This window comes from Tetrahymena thermophila (assembly GCF_000189635.1).
Source record: "Tetrahymena thermophila SB210 genomic scaffold scf_8254555, whole genome shotgun sequence".
Lineage (NCBI taxonomy): Eukaryota > Ciliophora > Oligohymenophorea > Hymenostomatida > Tetrahymenidae > Tetrahymena > Tetrahymena thermophila.
The window spans coordinates 181,619-203,837 of NW_002476326.1; the positions used below are offsets into that span (position 1 = coordinate 181,619).

At 23.9% G+C, this 22,219-nt stretch overlaps 6 protein-coding genes across 6 annotated transcripts; 4 read left to right on the forward strand and 2 right to left on the reverse strand. All coding sequences in view use genetic code 6, as the record gives it.

The window, feature by feature from the left end:
• Positions 1–138: 138 nt before the first annotated feature.
• TTHERM_00409110 (hypothetical protein) lies at positions 139–429 on the forward strand (the record flags this gene model as incomplete). The annotated part of the gene is made up of 1 exon (XM_001020803.1): positions 139–429. One exon carries the CDS (start codon positions 139–141, stop codon positions 427–429), a length of 291 nt encoding a protein of 96 aa, XP_001020803.1.
• A 963-nt stretch (positions 430–1,392) lies between these two features.
• On the reverse strand, positions 1,393–2,448 carry TTHERM_00409121 (aldo/keto reductase family oxidoreductase; the record flags this gene model as incomplete). The annotated part of the gene is made up of 1 exon (XM_001470869.1): positions 1,393–2,448. The coding sequence occupies one exon, from the start codon at positions 2,446–2,448 to the stop codon at positions 1,393–1,395; it is 1,056 nt and encodes a 351-aa protein (XP_001470919.1).
• A 1,102-nt stretch (positions 2,449–3,550) lies between these two features.
• Positions 3,551–6,039, forward strand: TTHERM_00410120 (cyclic nucleotide-binding domain protein; the record flags this gene model as incomplete). Its single annotated transcript, XM_001020805.3, has 9 exons — positions 3,551–3,562; positions 3,619–3,755; positions 3,836–3,985; positions 4,058–4,222; positions 4,313–4,484; positions 4,541–4,946; positions 5,009–5,487; positions 5,543–5,806; positions 5,926–6,039. 9 exons carry the CDS (start codon positions 3,551–3,553, stop codon positions 6,037–6,039), a joined length of 1,899 nt encoding a protein of 632 aa, XP_001020805.3.
• Positions 6,040–7,417: 1,378 nt separating this feature from the next.
• Positions 7,418–8,351, forward strand: TTHERM_00410130 (small ubiquitin-related modifier; the record flags this gene model as incomplete). The annotated part of the gene is made up of 4 exons (XM_001020806.3): positions 7,418–7,477; positions 7,821–7,901; positions 8,017–8,085; positions 8,289–8,351. 4 exons carry the CDS (start codon positions 7,418–7,420, stop codon positions 8,349–8,351), a joined length of 273 nt encoding a protein of 90 aa, XP_001020806.3.
• Positions 8,352–9,511: 1,160 nt separating this feature from the next.
• TTHERM_00410140 (kinesin motor catalytic domain protein) lies at positions 9,512–13,405 on the reverse strand (the record flags this gene model as incomplete). The annotated part of the gene is made up of 9 exons (XM_001020807.2): positions 9,512–9,543; positions 9,643–10,456; positions 10,512–10,751; positions 10,802–11,464; positions 11,517–11,579; positions 11,660–11,809; positions 11,877–11,999; positions 12,058–12,929; positions 13,225–13,405. 9 exons carry the CDS (start codon positions 13,403–13,405, stop codon positions 9,512–9,514), a joined length of 3,138 nt encoding a protein of 1,045 aa, XP_001020807.2.
• A 1,613-nt stretch (positions 13,406–15,018) lies between these two features.
• On the forward strand, positions 15,019–22,010 carry TTHERM_00410150 (transmembrane protein, putative; the record flags this gene model as incomplete). The annotated part of the gene is made up of 9 exons (XM_001020808.2): positions 15,019–15,502; positions 15,605–16,263; positions 16,326–17,039; positions 17,235–17,864; positions 17,945–18,685; positions 18,748–19,880; positions 20,335–20,861; positions 20,923–21,122; positions 21,189–22,010. The coding sequence occupies 9 exons, from the start codon at positions 15,019–15,021 to the stop codon at positions 22,008–22,010; spliced, it is 5,910 nt and encodes a 1,969-aa protein (XP_001020808.2).
• Positions 22,011–22,219: the final 209 nt, after the last annotated feature.

Here is a 22,219-nt window from a genome sequence, read left to right on the forward strand (position 1 = left end):
GGAAACAGTTTTAGATAAAGTTGTGTTAGCTTTGCTTTAACTTTAGGATTTAAGGTTGTTTGTTAAGAGTTTGAATTATTTTTAAAAAAAATTAATTAAATCAAAAATCTTAAAACATAAAAAAAGATATCAATTAAAATGGACACTGAAGGTATTAAAAAAGCATGGTAAACATAAGGGGATAGTGAAGAATAAAAAGTTAATATAGATGTAGTTGAAAATCTAGTTGACCCAAAATGTCCTGTTGAATTAAAAACAAAGCTTAACAATGAATAAGAAGATAAATTAGCTGCTTTTTTGAAAAAGATATAAATGAGCATTTAAGATGATGATGAATTCGACGCATCTGTGAAAAATAAAATTTTAGACTGGAAAACAGAAATAGAATGTAAGTAATAATAATAGACATAATAATAAAATAATAATTGAAGCATATTTATTGTAATATTAAATTTGTTTTAGTAAATATTCTTAGAAAAAATGCTTAATTACATATTTACTTCAAAAGTGCATTTTCGCAAATTAAATTTTCAAGATAGATGCAGAGAATAAACCCAAATCTAATAATATAGTTTTAAATTTACTTTTAAATGATAGAAATTATAAGCTCTATATCATTAATCTTTTAGTAAGAAACCAAAAATATCTTAGGAGTTAATTATCAATTTTTGATAAGCATATATTATTTCTTGGTAAAATAAAAAGGTCATAAAATATACCACCATAAAAGTATTTTTAAACTATCCATATATAAATTTATTTAAAATGAAAATTATTATTTTTAACAGTATAATTTAGAATGTAAATATAATCTAGTAAGTAATATATTAAAGGATTTTTAAAAATAAGTTTCAAATTTAAATGGTTTTCGCTATAAAAAGAATTAAAATGAAATATTAGATAGTAAAGCATCTTAATTAATTTAATTTTAAATAATGTTTAAAAAGTTGATAAAATATGTTAATTTATTTAATAATAAATTTATAAATTTTTGTGATTAAAAAATGAAATAAAATATAAATTTTTAGTTATTTAGAATATTCAAATCTCAAAAGTTGTTCAAACTAAATGTACTATAATTTATCATTCAATATTTAAAAAAAAAATATATATATATATATATTATCAGCAATTAATATTTAATAAAATAATTATCGAAAAAAAAAAAATTTTGTTAGTGGAAAAGTATTAATAATTAGTTAAAGAATAAAAACAAATATTTAAAATCTTTAAAAATATAAAAAAAAGTTTTTAAAATGTTATGAAATATCACCCTCCATGTAAAATACTTGAAAAGGCAAAAAAAAATGGGGTAATAGGTTTTTTTTTACCTATTGGATTTAAAATGCTCCGATTATATATTCTCTTATATTATATCAAGCGATTATATTATCACCTTCTTGTGGGTAAAGGAGTAAATGTTTTATAATTAATTCCTTAATCAGGTGTATTGCCTAATATTTTTTCTAGCTTCAGTAATACTTCTGGAGTTAACTTTTTATACATTTATACACATTTTACTGTTTCTTCTAACTATTCTGCTCTTGAGCATCCTGTAATTGCTGTAGAAACATCTTTATTTGTTAGCACCCAGCACATAGCTAGTTAAGCTTATGTCATGTCCAATTCTTTAGCATAGTCAGCAAGCTGACCTAATGCATTAAGTAAATGATCTTTTTTTTCTGGGCTAAAGAAATTATTCCAGTATCTTTTAAAAATAAAACTGTTTTAAGCTTCAAATCTTACACTTTCTGGCACTCCTCCTTAATTATATTTACCGGCTAGTATTCCCTATGCCAAAGGACTCCATACAGTAGATCCCATTCTATATTTGTCAAATAGACGAGCATACTCTGACTCTATTCTATCTCTGGCTATCATATTATACTAAGGCTATTCGACACAAGGTTTTATTAGGTTCTTTTCTGCACATATTTCTCTCATCTCAAATATATTTGCAGCACTCCACTCTGATGTTCCCCAGTAATGAATAACTCCTGCTTAGATTAGCTCTGTGAAAGCTCTTGCTATTTCTTCAAAAGGAGTTTCATGATCAAATCTATGGCAAAAGACTATATCTGCATAATCAAGTTAAAGTCTTTTAAGAGAATTTTTAACTCCTTCCTTAATATGTTTCCTGCTAAGCCCTATTGAATTAATCTTTTGACAATTAATGTCTCCTATCTTACTGCCTAAAAATATTTTTGTAGAAACTACAATATCTTCTCTTGGAACTTTAAGTGACTTAAGAGCAACTCCCAATTAAATTTCCCCTAGACCATATCCATAATATTCCGATGTATCAAAATAGTTAATACCTAGATCCCATGCCTTTTTAACATGTTCATTGGTTTTCTCTTGTTATAGAGGATCATCTGTTACAACCATAGTACCAAAGCTTATCACTGAAACTTTTAACCCAGTATTTCCCAAACTTCTGTATTCCATTTTTTTCTTATTATTTATTTATTTATTTTTTGTTATTTCTTTATATTCATTACAAAGTTTAAAAGAGCTTATTTAAAACTTTTTAAATAGCAAAATAATGTAAGTATATTTTTAGAAATTGTGAGTTGATAAAAAAAAAAGCTTAATTTACAAATTTCTTTTAAAAAAATTACTCACGACATATAATAGATAAGGGGAATTATTGCCGGTCAACCCATATTAATAACCATAAAACCAAAAATTTAACGTAAGTTAAATTTTTGGTTTTATGGTTATTAATATGGGTTGACCGGCAATAATTCCCCTTATCTATTATATCACGACTAATTAACAAAATATTATATTTGATCAGAATAAAAATAAATCTGATTAAAAATGCAAAAGTAAAATAAAATTAACAAAAATAATACAGTAAGTTCATTCTTCTAGAAGAAAAAAAGTATTTATAATAAGTAAATCATTCAATTAGATTAAATTAATATTTTTTAATCATTAAAAATTAAAAAAAAATAACAGCAATTAAACAAATTTTAGGATTAAAAAAGCCTAGTATTTATTTTGGTAATACATAAAAAAATTTTATTTTTATTTTTATTTTAGTCTATTTTTTTATTAATATAAATAAATAAGTTCATTTTGTTTTATGAAAACAAAGTAGTTTCAAAATTATTGATTATTTTAAAGAGTAATAAATTAATAAAAATGAGATTTTAGTTTTTATTAGCTGATTGTTTTAGTTTGTGAAAAAAAAAATTTTCAGAATTATTTAGAATTTTTAAATTCTCATCAAAATCTATCTTATTTTTTAGAAATTCTTTTCTAAAAGAAAATAATTTTAAATTGAAAATAAAGTTTAGTTTGTGAAATATTTGATAAAAAATCAAAGTAGCTGATAGAACTCTTTTATGATGAATCTTTAATAGATTTTGTTTAGATACGTTTAAGTTTTATAATTAATTTTGAAATTCTTATTGTAAATAATAAAATTGTTGTGAATAATTTACTTATTAAATTTTTGTAAATTAATATTTAGCATTACTATCTATTTATCTGACTTTATAAATATAGTTTACATCAAAATTTAGTCATAAATAGAAATTAAATGAAGATTAAAGTAATTTATATCATATTTGAATTCTCTATAAGTTATGCTATAATGAATTTAATTAGTTGTTGAATGATTTAGACATTAAGAATGGCAAAAAAGCGTTAGAAGTTTTGAAAAATAATACACGCATATTTCAAAACTGGAATGTCTAAGAGTTGAGTGATTTATCAGAATATATGCGCTTTATTAGTTTTACAAAGTATGATATTATATAATTCAACATATAATAAAGAAATACTTTTGATTGTTTCAGTTTTAAACTATTTTATACATAATTAGGAGTACTCCTCTTGCAAAAAAGAACGAATCAGTAGACTATTTCGGTATAATAATTTCTGGTAGAGCATTAATTTCTTCAGAGGGAAAAGTGTTTGGTTATTTAGAAACTGGAGATATGATAGGATATTTAAATTTTGCAAAAATATAGAAGTATGATATTTAGATAAATGATTTATCATTTATTTTATTTATAGTGTTAAATTGTTATTGTTTTATAAAAAGTACATAAACACATTTTTTTGATATTAATGGTGAAAAAGAGGGATTTATAGCTGCAATAAGAATAGAGGATTATAAAACTATGAGTAAAAAATCACCTAAAATAGCATTTAAACTATCTTAAGTAATTACTAAAAAGGCTTTTGATACTGTCCACTTTTAATACAGGTAAATAAATATTATGAAAATAGCCTTATCCATTTATTATTATCAAAAATATATCTTTTATCTTTAAAAATTCAATATTTTTATTTATAGAAATGAACATTTACTGAACGATATTTAGCCTACTCCTTCTATCTTACCACCAAAAAGAATAGTTGATATGTTTGAAAAAAGTCCTGCCTTTTAAGGCCTTATCAAGAGAATGGAAAAGAGAGATCGCTCAAACTTTCTAAAATTTGCTCAACTTTACGAATTTAATCCAAAGGTATTCTTAAAAATCATTTAACAACCATTTAATTAAAAATTAATAAAATTTAATAGGATCTGATTTGCAGAAGAAGAAGTAGATGCCACTAAATGATATTCCTTTTAAAGGGAGAGTTATTAGAGTTTAATCATGAAGACGATAGTGTCACTTCTTACAGACCTGGAGATATTATAGGACTTAAAGAATTTTATTTAGATCTTTCCTGGACATCAAATATTATAGCTAAATCTGAAGGTTGTTACTTAGTGCTTAGAAGTGAGCATTTAGAAGATATAGCTCTTGAAAATGGTGGAAGTGCTATTAATCTTTACAATCTTTTCGCCTCATACGAATGTGATAAAATCAAAGCAGAATATGAAAAAGATTTTAAAGACCAATTTTCAAGTGATTTTAGATTTAAGTTTATGCCCTCTGAAACATAAAAAAATATAGTCAACTAAGAAAAAAGCTTAGAGCTAGGTAAACAAACAAGCAATATAAATTATATTAATAATAATGATTTATACAAATTATAAAACCAGAAAAGGAAAAACAATTAAAGGAATCTGATCAAATAACTTTTAAAAAGAAACCTAAAGATGAAAAAAAAGTAACTTTTACAGGGAATGAAAAAGCAGAAGATTTTATGATTTCTAATTTCTTAGAAATAGATGTTGAAAAAAAGATAGATTAAATAAGTATGACCTCTGATAAAAATAAAGAAAATTTAGAATCATATAGAGTCAGTTACGATATAGCTCCCTTATATTTACATGAAATACATGTTCATTATATAGAATAACCTTAAAATGCTTAAGCAAAGCAATAAGGTGGTTAATAAGGAGGAATAGTGCTTCCTCATGAAGGAATCTCCATTCTTTTCAGAGAAAAATTGGAAAAGTAGTCTTTAGCTTTGTAAAGACTAAAGCAAGAGCAAAGATAGTAAAGAAAGATGGGAGACTAAGGAGTAACTGAAAACAAAAAACTTACTACCAATGAACTCATAGCCTAGCACAATGAAGTAAATAATAAATGAAGCGATCTTAATCCTATTCATGTATATTTAAAATCAAAAGGAATACGAAGAGCTTAAGAATGAAATGGCAATAATAGATTAAACTAAACAAGAGCTCGAAAGAATGCTGGGAGAAGTAAAAGATGAAAATAAAAAATTAAGATTAGAAATTAATAAATTAAATGAGGTTAACATTTTGTTAAATGCCAAGGTAAATAAGAATTTGGTTCAAAGAGAGCTTGTAAATAAAGATATATTGAATCAAGGTGCCTACGCTACTCTTGGAAAATAAGGAAGGTCAATTAAGGATTCTTTCCATACTGTGGTAAATTATAATTGATTTTTTAAATAAAAAAATTTATTAATTTTTAGTTTAAACTTTTTTAATTTTTATAATTTTGATTTTTAAAATTTTTGTTTTATTTAAATATCTTTGTATTTTAGTTAGATCAGTAGTTGCGTCTAAATAGAGGGTAACAATTGGCGGCTAAATGTGCTTATAAATGGCTAAACCAAACCAAAAAAAATATACTAAAAAAGAAAACGATTGTTTTTTGATAAACATCTATTTTCTCTTTATTTGTAAAAAATATTCGTTCATTTGTTTTAGCTTATTTTTTTCATAAATTGGCAATGAATTAGTTAAAATCACCATTTGAAGAATTATTCAATTATAAAAATATAAATCACCTTAAAATTTAGCAGTTTGTCTTTTATCCATTTAATCAGACTTATTTATTATTCTTAGCTTGATTTTTTTAAAGATATTTGAGCTTGGTTATTTAAAATGGTAAAAATAAAAGTTTTTTTGATTATCATATATATAATTTTTTTAATTTGAAGATAAAATAAGTTTCGAATATTCAAATGGTACTTTCTTTAAATTTTTACAATTTGATTTTATTTAATTTTTCATGCATACTCTGATAATTTAATGAGTGTAAAGCTTTTTCATAGGCTAATACATATTTTGCTAACCATTAAATACGAATTATAAGAATATTTGGAAGGTATTATATAGCTGTTTAACTTTTCAGGAAATTTATTTTTTAAACTTCTAATTAAGCAATATTTTTTTGTAACAAGATGATTAATTCTAACAGATTAAGTTAAAATGATAAATATGCTGATAAGAAAACATATTATACTGCCACAAAGAGAGATCAGACATAATAATATTTGATAAAATAGATTATTTTTTTCTATTTCATCATTGCTTCATTGAATTTCTTTTACAAATAAATTTAAAAATGCAATAAATTCTGATGAAGTTGATAAACCTTATTTTATTTAGCAAGAAAATAAATAAAAAAATCAATTCTTCAGTTACTTAATAACTTCGATCAAATAATTATTTTTATGTGTTAAAAATATGTGATTCAGATCAGAGAGTTGCTTAAGAAATTCTATTAATTAGAATGATTTAAATTTAAATATAGTGATAAATTATTAGAGAGGTATCTTTTTGCCAATCGTCCTAAGGCATATATTTTTATGGAATGAATGTCTTATAAAATTTATCAAATTTTTTACGCGCGCACGTGAGTTAAATTTTAAAAAGAAATTTAACATGCTTGCAATCATGCTATTTGGATTTTCAAAGAAAAATTTAGTTAAAATTTTTACTAAAGAGATTGAACTAAAAATTATTAGAATGAACTTTATAAATTAATTAGTAGAGTATTGTGTTTGTTTATTTATTAGGGAGATCATTTTTTATTATATTATTTAAGTAGCAATTTAGATTGTTTGATGCTACATTCCTTCTATTTAATTAAATAAGAAGAAAAATAAGAAAGAAAGAAAGAAAAAAGCGATTTAAGAGGGAAAACTAAATCCACTGATTTTTAATAAATTCAATTTGTCTCAATAAATAAAATTCAATCAAAAAAGAAATTAATAAAGGATAAAAAGTCGAACAATAAATATTTAGAAGATGACTGATTAAAACGCTAACGCTAACAGTGAATATCTTAATCTTAAAGTTAAATCTTAGGTAAAATATAAAATACTTATTTAAACTAGAGCCAACCGTCTTTAGCAAAACAGTTGAAGCATAGATTATTTACTTATATATCAATTTCTCTAAAGCAATCCTCTACTTGGAATAGCCAATAAATATTTGCTTAATATTCAATCTATGTAGCAAAGCCCCACAAAAATAAATTAAAATATTTTACGAAATTTAATCTATCGATATATACGAATTTACGAAATGAAATTAACTCATTAGTAGACTTCAATTTATAAATCAGCTTCATAATTATTTTAAAAGCGGCTCAGTTCATTCTAAAATATCTTTTATAAAATTATTCTAATAATAATAATAATAATAATAGGAAGGAGAAGAAATTTTCTTTAAAATTAAAAAAACTACTCAATTTAAGAAACTTATGGATGCTTACTGTCAAAGAGCTTAAGTAAAAATCTTTTTTGATAGTTTTTAATGCTAGAAATATAAATAAAATAAAATATTACAGAAATTTTGAAATATCATTTAAATTTGCTAATTTGTTATTATTAATTCAATTAAAGGTTAACGCCCATAATGTAAGATTCCTCTTCGATGGTGATAGAATCCTTGAATCTCACACCCCCGCTGATGTAATTTTTAATTTAAAAATTTAAAAATCGTGAACAACTTCAAATAAAAGCCATTCTTATTACAAATTTATAATATTCAATAAATAAGACTATGAAAAAATTAATTATCCTACTTTGAAATTTGTTTGTTTGTTTACTGTTTTTAAGCAATAAAATTTATTCAAAAGTTATGTTAATATCTTACTTATTTAAATAAAAAATAGCTTAAAATGGAAAGTGGAGATGAAATCGACGTTGTTGTTGAACAAGTTGGTGGCTCTTTCTGAATAAATTCTTTATTATTATAATTGATCTTCAAAATTTAGTTGATTGTGATAACAAAAAAAATATGAGGTTAAGTAAAACATTAAGCTTACTTAAAGATTTGATTAGCTACCATAATATTTTTTAATTATAGCTAAGTATTTCATTAAAAATGTATCTAACTAATTATTTCATATTAATAACAAAAGGTATGTGCTTGCTTATAAACTAATAAAAAGTATTGCAAAGAATATTAGGATAGATGATATAAATTTAATACAAAATTATCTAAATTGATTGATTAACTAATTGCATTCATCGATTTTATAGAATTAAGCTTCCTAAATACTATTACATAGATCTATATTAACTCTCGCAAATAAAAATTCAACAATATATTATTCTATTTATATATAGCTTGTATTGATTTTTAACAAATATTTATTTTGTTATCATTAATTTAACTATTCTAAGAGTAATTTATTACTATTATCTCAATTCATTTTTTTAAAAGTAAATTAAAAATTTAATAAATAAATAGACTATCAAGCAATTTATTTAAAATAAATAATTATCATTCAAATTATTTTGGTAAAATCAAAAACTTAATAGCAAAACAAAAACTCTTCTTTTTATGAAAGATTTAATTTTTTAAATTGAAAGAAAATATTTCTTTTTAATGAATTTCTAAAAAAATTTAAATAAGAAAATTAAAATTTCTTTTTAATGAATTTCTAAAAAAATTTAAATAAGAAAATTAAAATTTCTTTTTGGTAAAATACTTTTATCTCATTTTTTATTTATAATTAATTTCTAGCAGATTGAGCAAAATTAAATTAAATTAAAATAAAGTAAATTTAATTAATTTAATTTTTTAATTTTGATATTTTACTAATATAAAGAAAATTTTTCTCAAACAGAAAAATAAAGCTTTTTTCTTCAAAATCAAGTATTAATTTATTGTTCTTCACATAAATCAAATAATTTAATAAATAAACATACCTTAAATTTTAAATATTTTGATTATGCTTAAAACATTTTATTTTTTTTAAACCATGTTAATTATTGATTTTTTAATTAATATTTAAATATTTAATTTGTAGAGCTGAATATTTATTTAATCTGGTTGATAATTTAATATCATTTTTACTTTAATTATTTATTTTTTTTTAAGTATTATTTATCAAAGGTAGTTAGAATCTATAGCAATATCTTCTATTTATATTAAAAAAAACAAAAGATTAATATGAAATTTGTTATAATACTTTAATTATCTTAAAATTTTAAAAAAAAGTAATTTAATAAAAATTTTACTTGCCAGTTAATAATTTGATACTTGTTACCTCTGTTTTTAACAGTTTACTACTTAGTTAAAATAATTTTAGAAAGAACCAAAATTTTGATTTGCTAATATATTTTAAATTTAACTATCTTGAGATACTCCTTGCATATTAAAGGAGCTTAGTTTATTACTTACACATTTTTATGTTGCTTAAAAATTATTTAGACTTGTTTGAGATGCTTAATTCTATATATTAAATTAATTTTGAGTTGAGTTTGTGAATTGGTATTGTTCATCTGCTTTATAACTTTAGCAGCTTACTGTATCTCGAGGGGATATGCCATAGACAAATGGAGATTCAGAAATATACTTATTTTTAGCTTCAAATCCTTATGTTTTCATAAACTTTTATTAGTCTATAAAATCATTGTTGTCTTAAACTAAGGCAGATGAATGAATATTGTGATATTAAAAATTATTGTTGTCATTTAAATTTATAAAAGAATCATCTTCATCACAAATTGAGGTATTTAGCTAAAGATTAGGTTCAAAAAAATCATTAGCTAACTCTAGCAATTCACAATCCATCAATTCTTTTAACTAAAGGGTCTTATTAATTCTTTGCAAAATCTAGGGATCTCCTTCAAATTCACGCTTTATAGCCAAAGCACTCATTTAATTTCTGACATTTTTCAAAAGAATTTCAACATTTTTTTCCAATTTTTCTAACTTAGAAACACTTAATTTCTTTAACCCTTCTATATTTTAGTTTCTGTAAAGGGCAAGCTCTTACTTCAACCTTGAGTTTTCGATACCCAGAGTTATTTTATTTGCCTTCATTGTTTACTGATTATTTATAAAATAAATTATTATATTTGATTCATCATTAATTATTTTTTACAAGTTTTCTTTTTTTGCTTGCTAATTTTTTTTCTAGTCTTTATACTAGATAGCTGGATTCGGATGTTTTGTGTTATACTTAATATTTAAGACTTTACACTTATTCTTCTAACATTTTTTTTTATTCAGTTAAGTTCTTCAGTTTTCTCATAGCACATTTATTTCCATGAATTTCTTTGCTAATATCTCTAAATGAATTCGGCTTGTCTTAAATGCCTTCGTTAATTTCTTCAAAAGCAATCTTTTGAAAAAAAAACAATTTTATTTATGAAAAAAGATAATTTTTGTTACTTTAATTAACCCAACATTGTCAAGGTGAATAAAATCTTGGTGAATGCTCCTTTTTTTCTTACCAAGAATACCTTAAATTTACACATTTTGTTATTTATCAAATAATTCTTTTGCCTTTATTGTTTTTTCAAGATTGTTTTTTTATTCAATAAGAGTTTAAATCATTTTGACAAGGTTTTCAGAATTTACTTTACTCACATTTTTCTCTGATTCTAGCTCAACAATTCTTGTTTCGTATTCCTTAATCATGCTTTAAAGAATATCATTATTTTATAGTTAGATTACATTTTGCTTGACTTAATTTTCTATTTTTTTTGCGTTTAGGCCAAATCTTAGCGTACTTGCGGATTATTCTAATTAAGATAAACAAGGATTTAAACACAAAATAATAGCTGTTCGACTATTTCCTCCAAGTGAACTTCTTAAAATTTTAGTTAAAGGGCTATTCCTATATGGGATATGAGATTCCTATTTGCCTTGGCTTTTTAGACTTATAACTTAAGTTAAGAAGAAAAGACTCTTATTTATTGTCTTGCTTTCAATTTAACGCTCTTTAAGCTAACTATTTACATTTGAATTATTCCCAGCTATAAGATTATTTGAACTTTTACTATTTGTGTGATGAATACTTATTTTTTCGCTTCCAGCAAGGTCAACAAAATTCTAAATAAAATAATTTTTTTATATTAAAAATATGTTAAAATTGAATAATTACTAATATCGACTCTGTTATTCCTTGATTACCATTAGTAAGATCTTTTGGCATTGCTCGTACATACTATTTTTTAATAAGAAAATTTAAATTTCATTATACTTTTACTTATCAAATTTTATTTTTTCAATTAAATGATTGATTACAAGTCTAAAAATAGTATGTGACCTAGAAGAAACATGGTTCATAGCGGTGGATGTATAATGTCTGTTATATTCTCCATATTTTAAAAGTTAAAGGATTTCATCAATAGAGCTAACTATTTCTTCAACAGCACCTTTGATAAAAAACTCTTTCTAAATTTATTTATTTGAATTTTGTTTTAACATAAATATAGTGTAAAAATAAAATTGTCTTCTTTACATTGTAATCTTCACCTATTTACAGAGTCTCTGTAAGTTTATCAAAAGGTTTCAAGAGATCATAAACAAAGTCAGTATATATTTCAACGTAAGAACATCTTAACAAGAATTAATTATTGGGAGACTAAAAATATATAAAAATATATTAAGAGAAGATGAATATCATTTTAAATAACAATTACATTTTATATTTCTTTGAAAATATCAATGAGAGAGAGTATGAGAATTCCGTATTGATTGCTGCTGCTTAAAGTCTAAGAAAAGAAGCTAGTTCCATCTAAATTTGATTTTTAGTTAAATCCTTGAGAGTCTTGAAATACTTCATGAGTATTCTATGAATTTAAAATAACAGCTTGAGATTTTTAAGAGTTATTAGTAAGATATTTATCAGGAGTTACATTTTAAGAACGATAAGATGCACCTGCAGTAGATTATTAGTTAGAGTTTTTTTTATTATTAATATTTTCTCTCTAGTTTATAGGAGAGAAAGTAAAAACGCTATTTCTAAAAGCACCTATTCCTGTGTAATTTGAGTAGCCTCCTTTTTCGTTAATTTAATTAGTGTAGCGAAGAGTATTTTGAACTCCAAACTAATTTAAATACCCAGAAATATCTTAATTTTCTTTATTATTATTATTTAAAGAAGCAGAGTCTCTTTATTTAGGAGAGCTTTTAGATCCATATTATTATTAGGTATGCTATTACTACTGATAACTATTACCTTTTTAGTAATTAACCAAATTGTTTGAAGACGACTACTACCGAGATAGACGTGAAGAGGGGTCTTTTGTGATCATATTTTTAGGGCTTAAGGGATCTCCAATTAATTTTGATGAATTTCTTCCATTCTAAATTTACTATTGCTAAGTATTACTATTCTTGTAAGTTAAAATATCTTCTCTATTTTACCCCAACATAGTAAAGGTTTTGCCACTCCCAGTTTGTCCATACATAAAAACAGTTCCATTAATTCCTTTAAGAGAAGAAAGAGCTATTCTTTTAACAATTTATTCATAAATTTCAGTGTTTTAAGACCTCTAATCAAAACATTTATCTTTTACATATTAAAGTAGAATTATTACAAATTACTTAAATCAATTGGTTTTTAAAACTCTTTTCAAAGATTTTTCATAAAAAAAAGAAGTTTTAAATACTATTTCATGCTATAACAAATAGAAACTTGTTAAATAAATAAAAATATCATATTAATTTTCATAAAATTATCACTACTTTTCAAATTTAGTAAATTAAATTAACATCATTTTGCTTCAATACACTCCAAACAAATGAGATGTTTATGAAAAAAATAATAAAACAAAATTATTTGATGGTATTAATTTTAAAATTACTAAATAGATATGATGTCTTTTATCCTGGAGCTATTTTACGCATGCGGATTAAGTCTGTATACTTCTCTGCAGAAATTCCGACTTCATCATTAGCCAATGTACTCCATACTTCAAAGTCATTATTCTCTACTTCTTGCTAATTAATAGGTCTGATACGAAGAGCTACTTAAATATTTTCCATAATCTCTAAATAATATCACTTATTGAATATTTTTATAAAATAACTTTGTGCTAATCTTTAAATATTAAGTAGACTAGTGTATCTATTTAAAAATAACTAAAATTTGGAATGTTTACTATTATTTAAAGATTTATATTAATTAATTAATTGGTTTTCTTTTTGATTATTTGTTCTAAATATTAATTGCAAGCTAGTATTTTTGTTTGTTTTTTTGAAAGTTTTAATTGATTAAAAAGCTAGCGAGCTTATTAATTTAATTGTTATTCAAATCAATTGGTTGATTTCATAACACATTTTTCAAATTTATCAAGTTTTTAACTTAAAAATGTTTGAATAATTCAAACGGTATTTTTGATCAAATAATTTAAAATTAACATAATTTTTTTTTTACTTTAATTTCATAAATGATAATTTATAAGCACAAATAGATTTATTTATTCATTTTTATCGCACATTTAACTCTTATTATCAAAATTTAAATGTTGACATAAAAAAAACTAATATAATTAAAATTACATTCAATTTTTTAGATTTACTAAATCTTTTAAAACATTTTTGGTTAACTCTAAATTATTTTGTAAATTTCTCTTTAATTTTGTTTAATTGAACTAAAAAATAAAATTAATTTTTATAAAATATCTCAATTAAATAAATAAAAAATTTTAAATTAAAATAATAAATTAACAAATATTATTAGGATTATTGATTTAAAATTTGTATTCAGATAAAATTATTTTATATTTATTTAAAACTCTATTAATAAAATAATAAAATTTTTATTGAAATAATATCAATTATTTTAAAAATAATAATATTTTTATCTAAATCTCAATCAACAATTTTATGATAATTAATTTTTTTTGATATTCATAGATATATCTATTATATAATTAATCAATCTATCAATTATTTTAAAATATAATAATAAATAATTAATTTTATCTGAATAAATTTCCTTAATCAATAATTATGAGACAATTTTAATTCTTTTTTAGAAAATTGTCACTAATTACAGATAAATCTATTATTTGATCAATAAATGATGAATTAATTTAAAATTTAATAATAAGTTTATCTGAAAATATTTCTCAATTATTAATGATGAAAATAAATATTTAATGAAAGATTTATAATTATAAACATACTTAATGTATATGCCAAATTATTATATATTAATATAATATTTGAAAGGACAGATTATCAAATTATTTTTATAACTTGTTATATATTTTTTTATTATTGAAATTTATTTTTAATATGTTGTTTAAGATAGAAAATAATAATTATTGATAAATAGATATTTTTCTTATGAAAAACGAAATATCTAAAAAATATTAATCTACAAATAGAATCAACTAAGAAGTATTTAAAATTTACTAATTACTAATCTTAGTTTATTAAACCTAATAAGGAAAAATTTAAAAAAAACAAACACAAACAAACATAAATTGAAAATCAATAAATTAATTATTTAATATTTTTAATAATTTAAAAAATTAAAAATTTTTAAAAAGATATATTTTCCTTTGAAATAAGTAAAAAGAAAATCAAAAAAGTTAAAGGAGTAAATTAATAATACTAGTTTTCTAAGAATTTATTGAAAGTTTTGTAAGATGAGAATAAAAGTGTTGTTTCTGATCTTACTTATTAGCTAGCTTATTTACACATAAAAAAGTATTCTGAAATTAGGAACCGAAATTAATGAAATATCTTTAAAGGATAAAAATGATAGCTAAGTATTTGAATTAGAATCCAGCCCAAATGAAGATTAGGCACTAGTTTTTCAAATATTTAGCAATGAAAAGGCATTCAATAATATCTAGATTCAGTTAGGTACTTTAGAAGAAAAGAAAGAAGGCGAAAGCTCAATTATGGAGTTTAAAAACTCTGATCACTCTTCTTGCCAAATGAAGAAAGCTAACCAAAAATGCTTATATCTGAAAAATGTTTCTTAAGTTAAAGCAGTAAACTTTACATGCGTAGAAACCCCATGCTCTGCTAGCTTAAAAGTTTATAAAATCAAGCCAACTGCATTAGATACAGACAAAGATTAATTAGAAATTACATACGAATAAGACATCATATTAGTGAGATACAGTAAACTTTATTTGTTAAAATATACAATTATCATTCAGAAAATTCATAAATTAACTTATTCTATTATTGATCATTTATATATTTATTTTTTAAATTGAATAGAAATTATCCCATCAGAATTCTTACCTACAAGAACTGTAATAGAAACCAGACTTCAAAGTGGACTTTCTTATAAGGTAAATGATACTTCGGTATAATATTTTTTACCATAGAAAGTTGCAAACACAGTAACTAAGATAGTAGGAGATATAATTCTTACAAATATTCGTTATACTGTTGATTATAACAATAAGGGTGAAATAGCATATTATGCAATTTATTCTGGTAAGAAAAATAATAATATCATGATTAAATATAAGCATTATACTGACTTTGAAACTATTGAAATAAATAAAGTATATACTGATTACTTTGAAAAAACATAGTTCCCAAAGAACTTAGCTTATTAACTTAACGTTAGCAATTTTTAGGAGTATGATTATATCAAGTTTATATTTAAATGGTATGATTTGAAGTAAGGAGAAGTCAATATTTTTGCAAGTTGCTTACAAAACTAATCTATGGCTTAATCATTTTGGAATACAATCTTCTCTCCAAGCATAGAATACGAATCAAAAGAATCTGATAGCCAAGTTAACAAGTAATACTCTTTGGTTGTTTCATAAAGGACAGCATAAAAAGTTAATATCGATAAAAATTCTTTTTATTATTTTGGTTTACAATCAAAGGTTGATTCAGGCTTCTTTAAATTTGAGATTTAGGTAAATAATTGACATAAATTAGTTAAAAAGGCATAAATTTTTTTAATATTAAAATAAAATAGTCCTCGAAAAAGAGTTTGCCTGAAATTAAGCTAAACGAATTAATTGGAGGAAAAGTGAAAGGAGATGATATAGTCAACATAATCTTACATTCTCCTAGGAGTGCTGATGAGTATATCAAGGTTGACTTAAGAAATATTAGTGGCGGATCTAATCTCTATTTAAGAGAATGCAAATCTACTGATTGTATTTCTGAGCTCTATACCAATGACAACAAAAATTAAATGGAGTCTAAAACATCTAACTTGGAAATAGATTACTAAACTAAAACAATTTAGTTTATTCCCAACTGCTCAGACTAAAATAAAGAAACATGTCAATATATTATTGGTTTAATACCAACTAACAGTTAATAAGACACAGAATATTTATTGGAAGTATTCACTAGCTAATTCAAGGATCAATAATTTAAGTTAACTGAAAATAAAATTTTTGAAAACCAAATTAACATTGATGAATACTAGTTTTATGCACTTTTCATTGATAAAACATCTGACATTAAATCTATTTCGGTTAAGACTTCTTCTCCACACGTCCAGTTATATGCTTCAGTAGAAAATGAATGCATGCATCCCACTCCTGATTGTAAAGGTAAGGTACTTTACAAAGGAATAAACACAAAGCCTATAGTCATAAATAACAAAAATACTCAAAGAGGAGTTGTTTATGTTGGAATCTACGGTTATACAGCAACAATCTACACAGTTATCGTTGAAGTAAATTGTTATTTAAATAAAACTCAAACTTTGACTTAAGCTTTATCTATTAAAGATTATAAAAAAAAATAGTTTTAAATTTCAACTTCAATCTAATTTTAAATAAAAGAAGAAAAAAAAATACAACAAATAAATAAAATTCAATTAAAAATTAAATTAGTATTTTAATTTTATTTGTTTATATTAAAAATAAAGGTTGACAGAGTTGATTAGACTTTAATAACTTAGGTTTAAAGTGGTTCTATTTATTATGGATAGTTAACTAAAAATTAGAACAAGCAATACTTCATTTTCGATCCTTATTCTTCTTTATCAGAGGAAGAATAGAAAAATTACCCATTTGAAGATATTGAAATCAATGTCCGCGGAGCTAAAGATAAAATAGTGATTATGGCTAACAACGATGGTAGTATGCCATATGAAGGTGATAATGGGTTTATGTGGTCCTCTAATAATGGTGTCCTTTTTATTTCTAGGAATGATCTTTAATTTAAAAAAAATGCTGTCTACAAGATCTGCTTAATGGCCACTGAACACGCTTTTGATATTCTCCCTACTGTTAGAGATGGATTTTCAAGCTCTAATGAAATATAGTACTAATTACATATCACTTCAGATGCTCACACCAAAGTAGTTGAACTAGGTAATACGATTAATGATATGCTGGAACCAGAAGATCAAAAATTATATTAAATCCATCTTAGTAACTCAGGCATGTCTTATATTATCTCAACTCATTCTAATGACCACGCTAACAAAAGTTTGAAAGTTTTAATGAAGGTAGGCAGTGCTCCATTTGAAGAAGGCGAATCTTATGAATTTAATGTAAGTTATCTTTTTAATTTAAAAACAAATAAATTATTTATTTATTTATTTATTTATTTATTTATTTATTTATTTTAAAGTATGACTTTTCTATCAGTCAATACCTCCTTAAGGCTGAGGACGTAGATAAATTATGCAAATAGAAGACCTCTTGTGATGTCTTTATATCGATCTAAAGCAAAATGAATTTGTTCATTTCGTTTTCTTTGACTGTTTGGAATAGAAGTACTGCTATTGAGTTAAAAGAGGGAATTTAATTTTAAGACGGAATTCATTTTATTGATGCTCATACTAACTTTTACTTTTTCCCCACAAATAAGGATCACTCTCTTAACATCTTTGCTTCGTCCATTTATGGACATACTGGGTTTAATGTTTATATCTTTAAGAATTCAGATAAATTAACTCCCATGAATTTACCTTTCCCTAATTCATCTGATGCAGAAAATTTAGCTAAATACCACTTTACTTCTGGAATCCATAATTCGCATTCTATAACTTTCTAAGCTCAAGCTTTGGATAAGTGCTGGCCTGATTGTGTCGTATTGATTTCTCTTAGCTACTATAAGGGACTTCCTAATGATGGTGGTGATCACACTGTCGATATTGAAGAAAACCCAGCAGATAAAGTTTCTTTAGATAGAATTAATGACAAGTATACTATCCTCGTTAGCACTATTTACAGTGATTTGCATTTTAACTAATAGCTTGAATTTACCATTGATAATTAGCAATCCAAATTCTTTTATCTTAATCTTAAAAACATATTGGCAGAAAATGACTCAATTTAAATATCTATGACCACTCTTTCTGGAAAAGCAGTAATTAATAAAATTTTTTTATTTTTATTTAATTATTTATTTTTTATATTTTAATCATAAAGGCTATAGGAGCTATTATTAAAGACGACACCCACAACAGGTATCCTAGTGTAGCTGGTGAAACATTTGATGTTGTTTCATATTCAAACTATTTGGAAATCAGCAATAAAAAGTTACTTTCGGTTATGAAAAAGTAAAATATTACAGCTGAAAGAAATCCTGTTTTGATAATTGAAGTTACTTGTGTATCTGAATCAGCTGGTAAATTTATTATGGTTGCTATGCAAGGAAATAATAATGTAATTGACGTAATGCATGGAATACCTTAAGAATTATATTTAAAGGATGGTTAGACTAAATACTTTAAATATTTCCATTTCACAGATACAGATTTCTAAATAAAACTATCTCGTGAAATTGGTTTCCCTGATATGCAGCTTCGTGTCTGTAAAAAAGCAAAGACTTCAAGTTTCCAAGATTTCCAAAAGTGCCTATAAGAAGTCACTCCTTAAATAGATGACTAGCATACTGCAGGTGAATCTTCTTCTGTAATTCACATATCTCGTAATGACACTAAGCTTTACTGCTTAAACTGCTTGTATATTATTGGATTAGAAGTAGATAACAAAGCTGAAACTCATGCTTTCTTGAGTGTTTTGTTACAATAAGACTTTACATGGTTATAAGAAGGTCGTTAGATTATAGATTCAGTCGATAGTAAAGGTATAAACTTATATAGACTCTCTGTAGACAGTGATGAAGAGACTTAGATTACATTGAATTCAATAAACGGTGAAGTAGAACTTTACTACAGCTATCGTTATTCTTATATAATTAAAGATTACATCGGTCCTCTGAAAGTTAATCCAAGTGATAAATTTATACATAAAACTATTAGACCAAGACAAGACCTTGAAGATGATAAAAGTGTTAATTTATTTAATAAGCCCACTAAAATACCAAATGCAAATAAAAACCCAGATAAAAAGTTTAATTATGATTAAAATAGCCAATTTGATGACTTAAGTGAATTCTTCTATGAATCAGAAATTTACTTATGTGTTAAGAATGTTGACAAGAGAGGTATTGCCGCTAACTATTCTTTGGTATTTAGTGCTGGAGACGAATATAGATACATTTATGATGGTTAGATTATGGGTAGCAGTATTCCCCCTCAAAAAAAGATAACTTACTTGTAATTATTTTCATTGAAATTAACTCTCTTTTTTTATTTAAAGCTGTTGAATTACATTTTAAAAAGGCATCACAATTTTTAAAATTGAATAAAACTATTAAAAATATTTTTGAAAGAGAAAAACCTTAACTTTAAAGAGATGTTTCCATTAATTGAATTTATAAATTAATTTTTTAAATATATAAAGAAAGCAAATTATATTCTAATGAAAGCGGTTTATTATTTATTTATTGATAATATTTTTTCTAATTTTAATTTTAAATTATTTAAAAAAAAATAAAATATGAATTGAATTTGGTTAAAAATTCATATAATTATTAAATGAAAATTAGATAAAAAATATTGTTGTGAATAAAAATTAAAAAAAATATTTTTTATTATTCCATTAAATTTATTTCATTTAAAAATAAAAGATTATTTTTTGGGCAAAAATTTTTAATAAAATCTAAAATAGATATCATCATTTCGAATTTGAAGCACCAGCTAGATTAAATGTATTCTCTCATTCTAAATTTTTCTCTATGGAAAACCACTTGACTGTGATGGGTTATCACGATTTGATGAAGAATAGATAAGATTACAAGGATATAACTAGAGATCCTATACCTCTTGAATTAATATCTTCTCATGATAATTCACTTTCTTATGGTCTCCCTGAAAGAAATGGTACATATGAAATAGTTTTTACTAATGAGCATCAAACTAAAACATTAAACATAAGTTTATCAATAAATTCAAGAGATATGCTTTTAGTACCTCTTACTTACTAGATAGAACATGCTATGACTGCTAAATCTATTAATTATTATGAAGTTATTGCTCCTAAGAACGGTTACATTACTCTTACTATTACTCATTGCACTGGTGATTTCATACTTGGCACAACTTAGGACTATGATGATTTCTTATAACAAGAATATAATGCTGAGTTTAAATCTGTTCCAGGATCTTCAAATGTCTTTAGCTTCAAAGTGAATAAAGGTATTTATACGATTTTTTTATTAAAAATGGAATAATTAACTAATAACATTTATTTTTAAAGGACCTGTTTTCTTCTCAGTAAAAACATCATTAGAAGAGTCTTTCTTTAAACTTCGTCCTGACTTTTTCACACAATAAAAATTGATTCCTCATAATACTATTGTTGCAGGTAATGAAGGCGTGATCTATCATAAGAGAAAAGTAGGTGGCTAAACTGAAATTACCTTTACACCTATTATGTGCTCTTCTTGTTCAGATGAAGTAAAAAAAAAAATAAATAAATAAAAAACTAATAATTTATTTAACAATTTAAAAAAAAATAAATAGATTAGAAATAAAGCAAAGGTGCAATATGATGTAATATATTCTACTGATGTCGAAATATTAAACGTTTTGGGCAAATGTGGCGCTAAAAACTACTATGAGCACGACGCTAAGAACTAACTTCACTTTAAGAATAATGTTGATCCAAAATTAGTTTTATAAGAAGATAATGTCAAGCAAAAGACACTCTATTTCGATTTGCAAGACTCTTAAGATATAAAATTCAATATTAATCTTGATGATGATGACAAAGTATATTACCTTAGTGTTGTTGCAACTATCTCAAGCATACCAAATAAAGATTTGAAGGAGATGAAAGTCTTCTATGAGAATTCTTAAGTTGGAAAAGTGTAAGTATTTGTCTAAGGCGAAGCTAGTGTATATGCTTTCTTGTTTGCATGCATACTAATCATGATTTTCTTCTGCATGACTACCTGCCTTTTCTGGAGAAAATACAAAAGCATGTAATAAGGTTTAGAAGTTTCCCATAAATGGAGAGACATTGAAATGTAACGTGAAAGAAGAAAATAACGTGCTTAGGAAAAGCTTAACGACTCTTCTATTGGAGTACAAGATACTACCTAAGTTGAAGTAACTAGTAGAGGCAATAATATAGATGACTCTTTTGATGGAAAACCATTCTAAAACCCTGATTTATTGCCTTCAGAAAATGATTTAAGCTCTCACTTTAAGAATGACGCTGCTCCTAAACAAGAAGCATAAGCTTAATAGGAGAATCCTTTTGACAGAATATAAATTAAAATAAACCCTCCTCCTAGCTAATCTACCAAAGCAGGTTATGATTAATTAATAGATGAAAATTGAAAGCTTTAATTACTGCTTTTATAAATATGAATTATCAATATTTTTATTTATCTATTTATTATCTGTTTTTCAGTTTGTTATTAATTAAGTTAAATTTTTTTAATTTTATTTTTAAATGAAAAATATTTTTAATTAATTGATTTAATCATGACGTAAATCCTCATTAATTCTCACCCCTTTTAATTTTCACCATTTTTCCCGAAATTTTG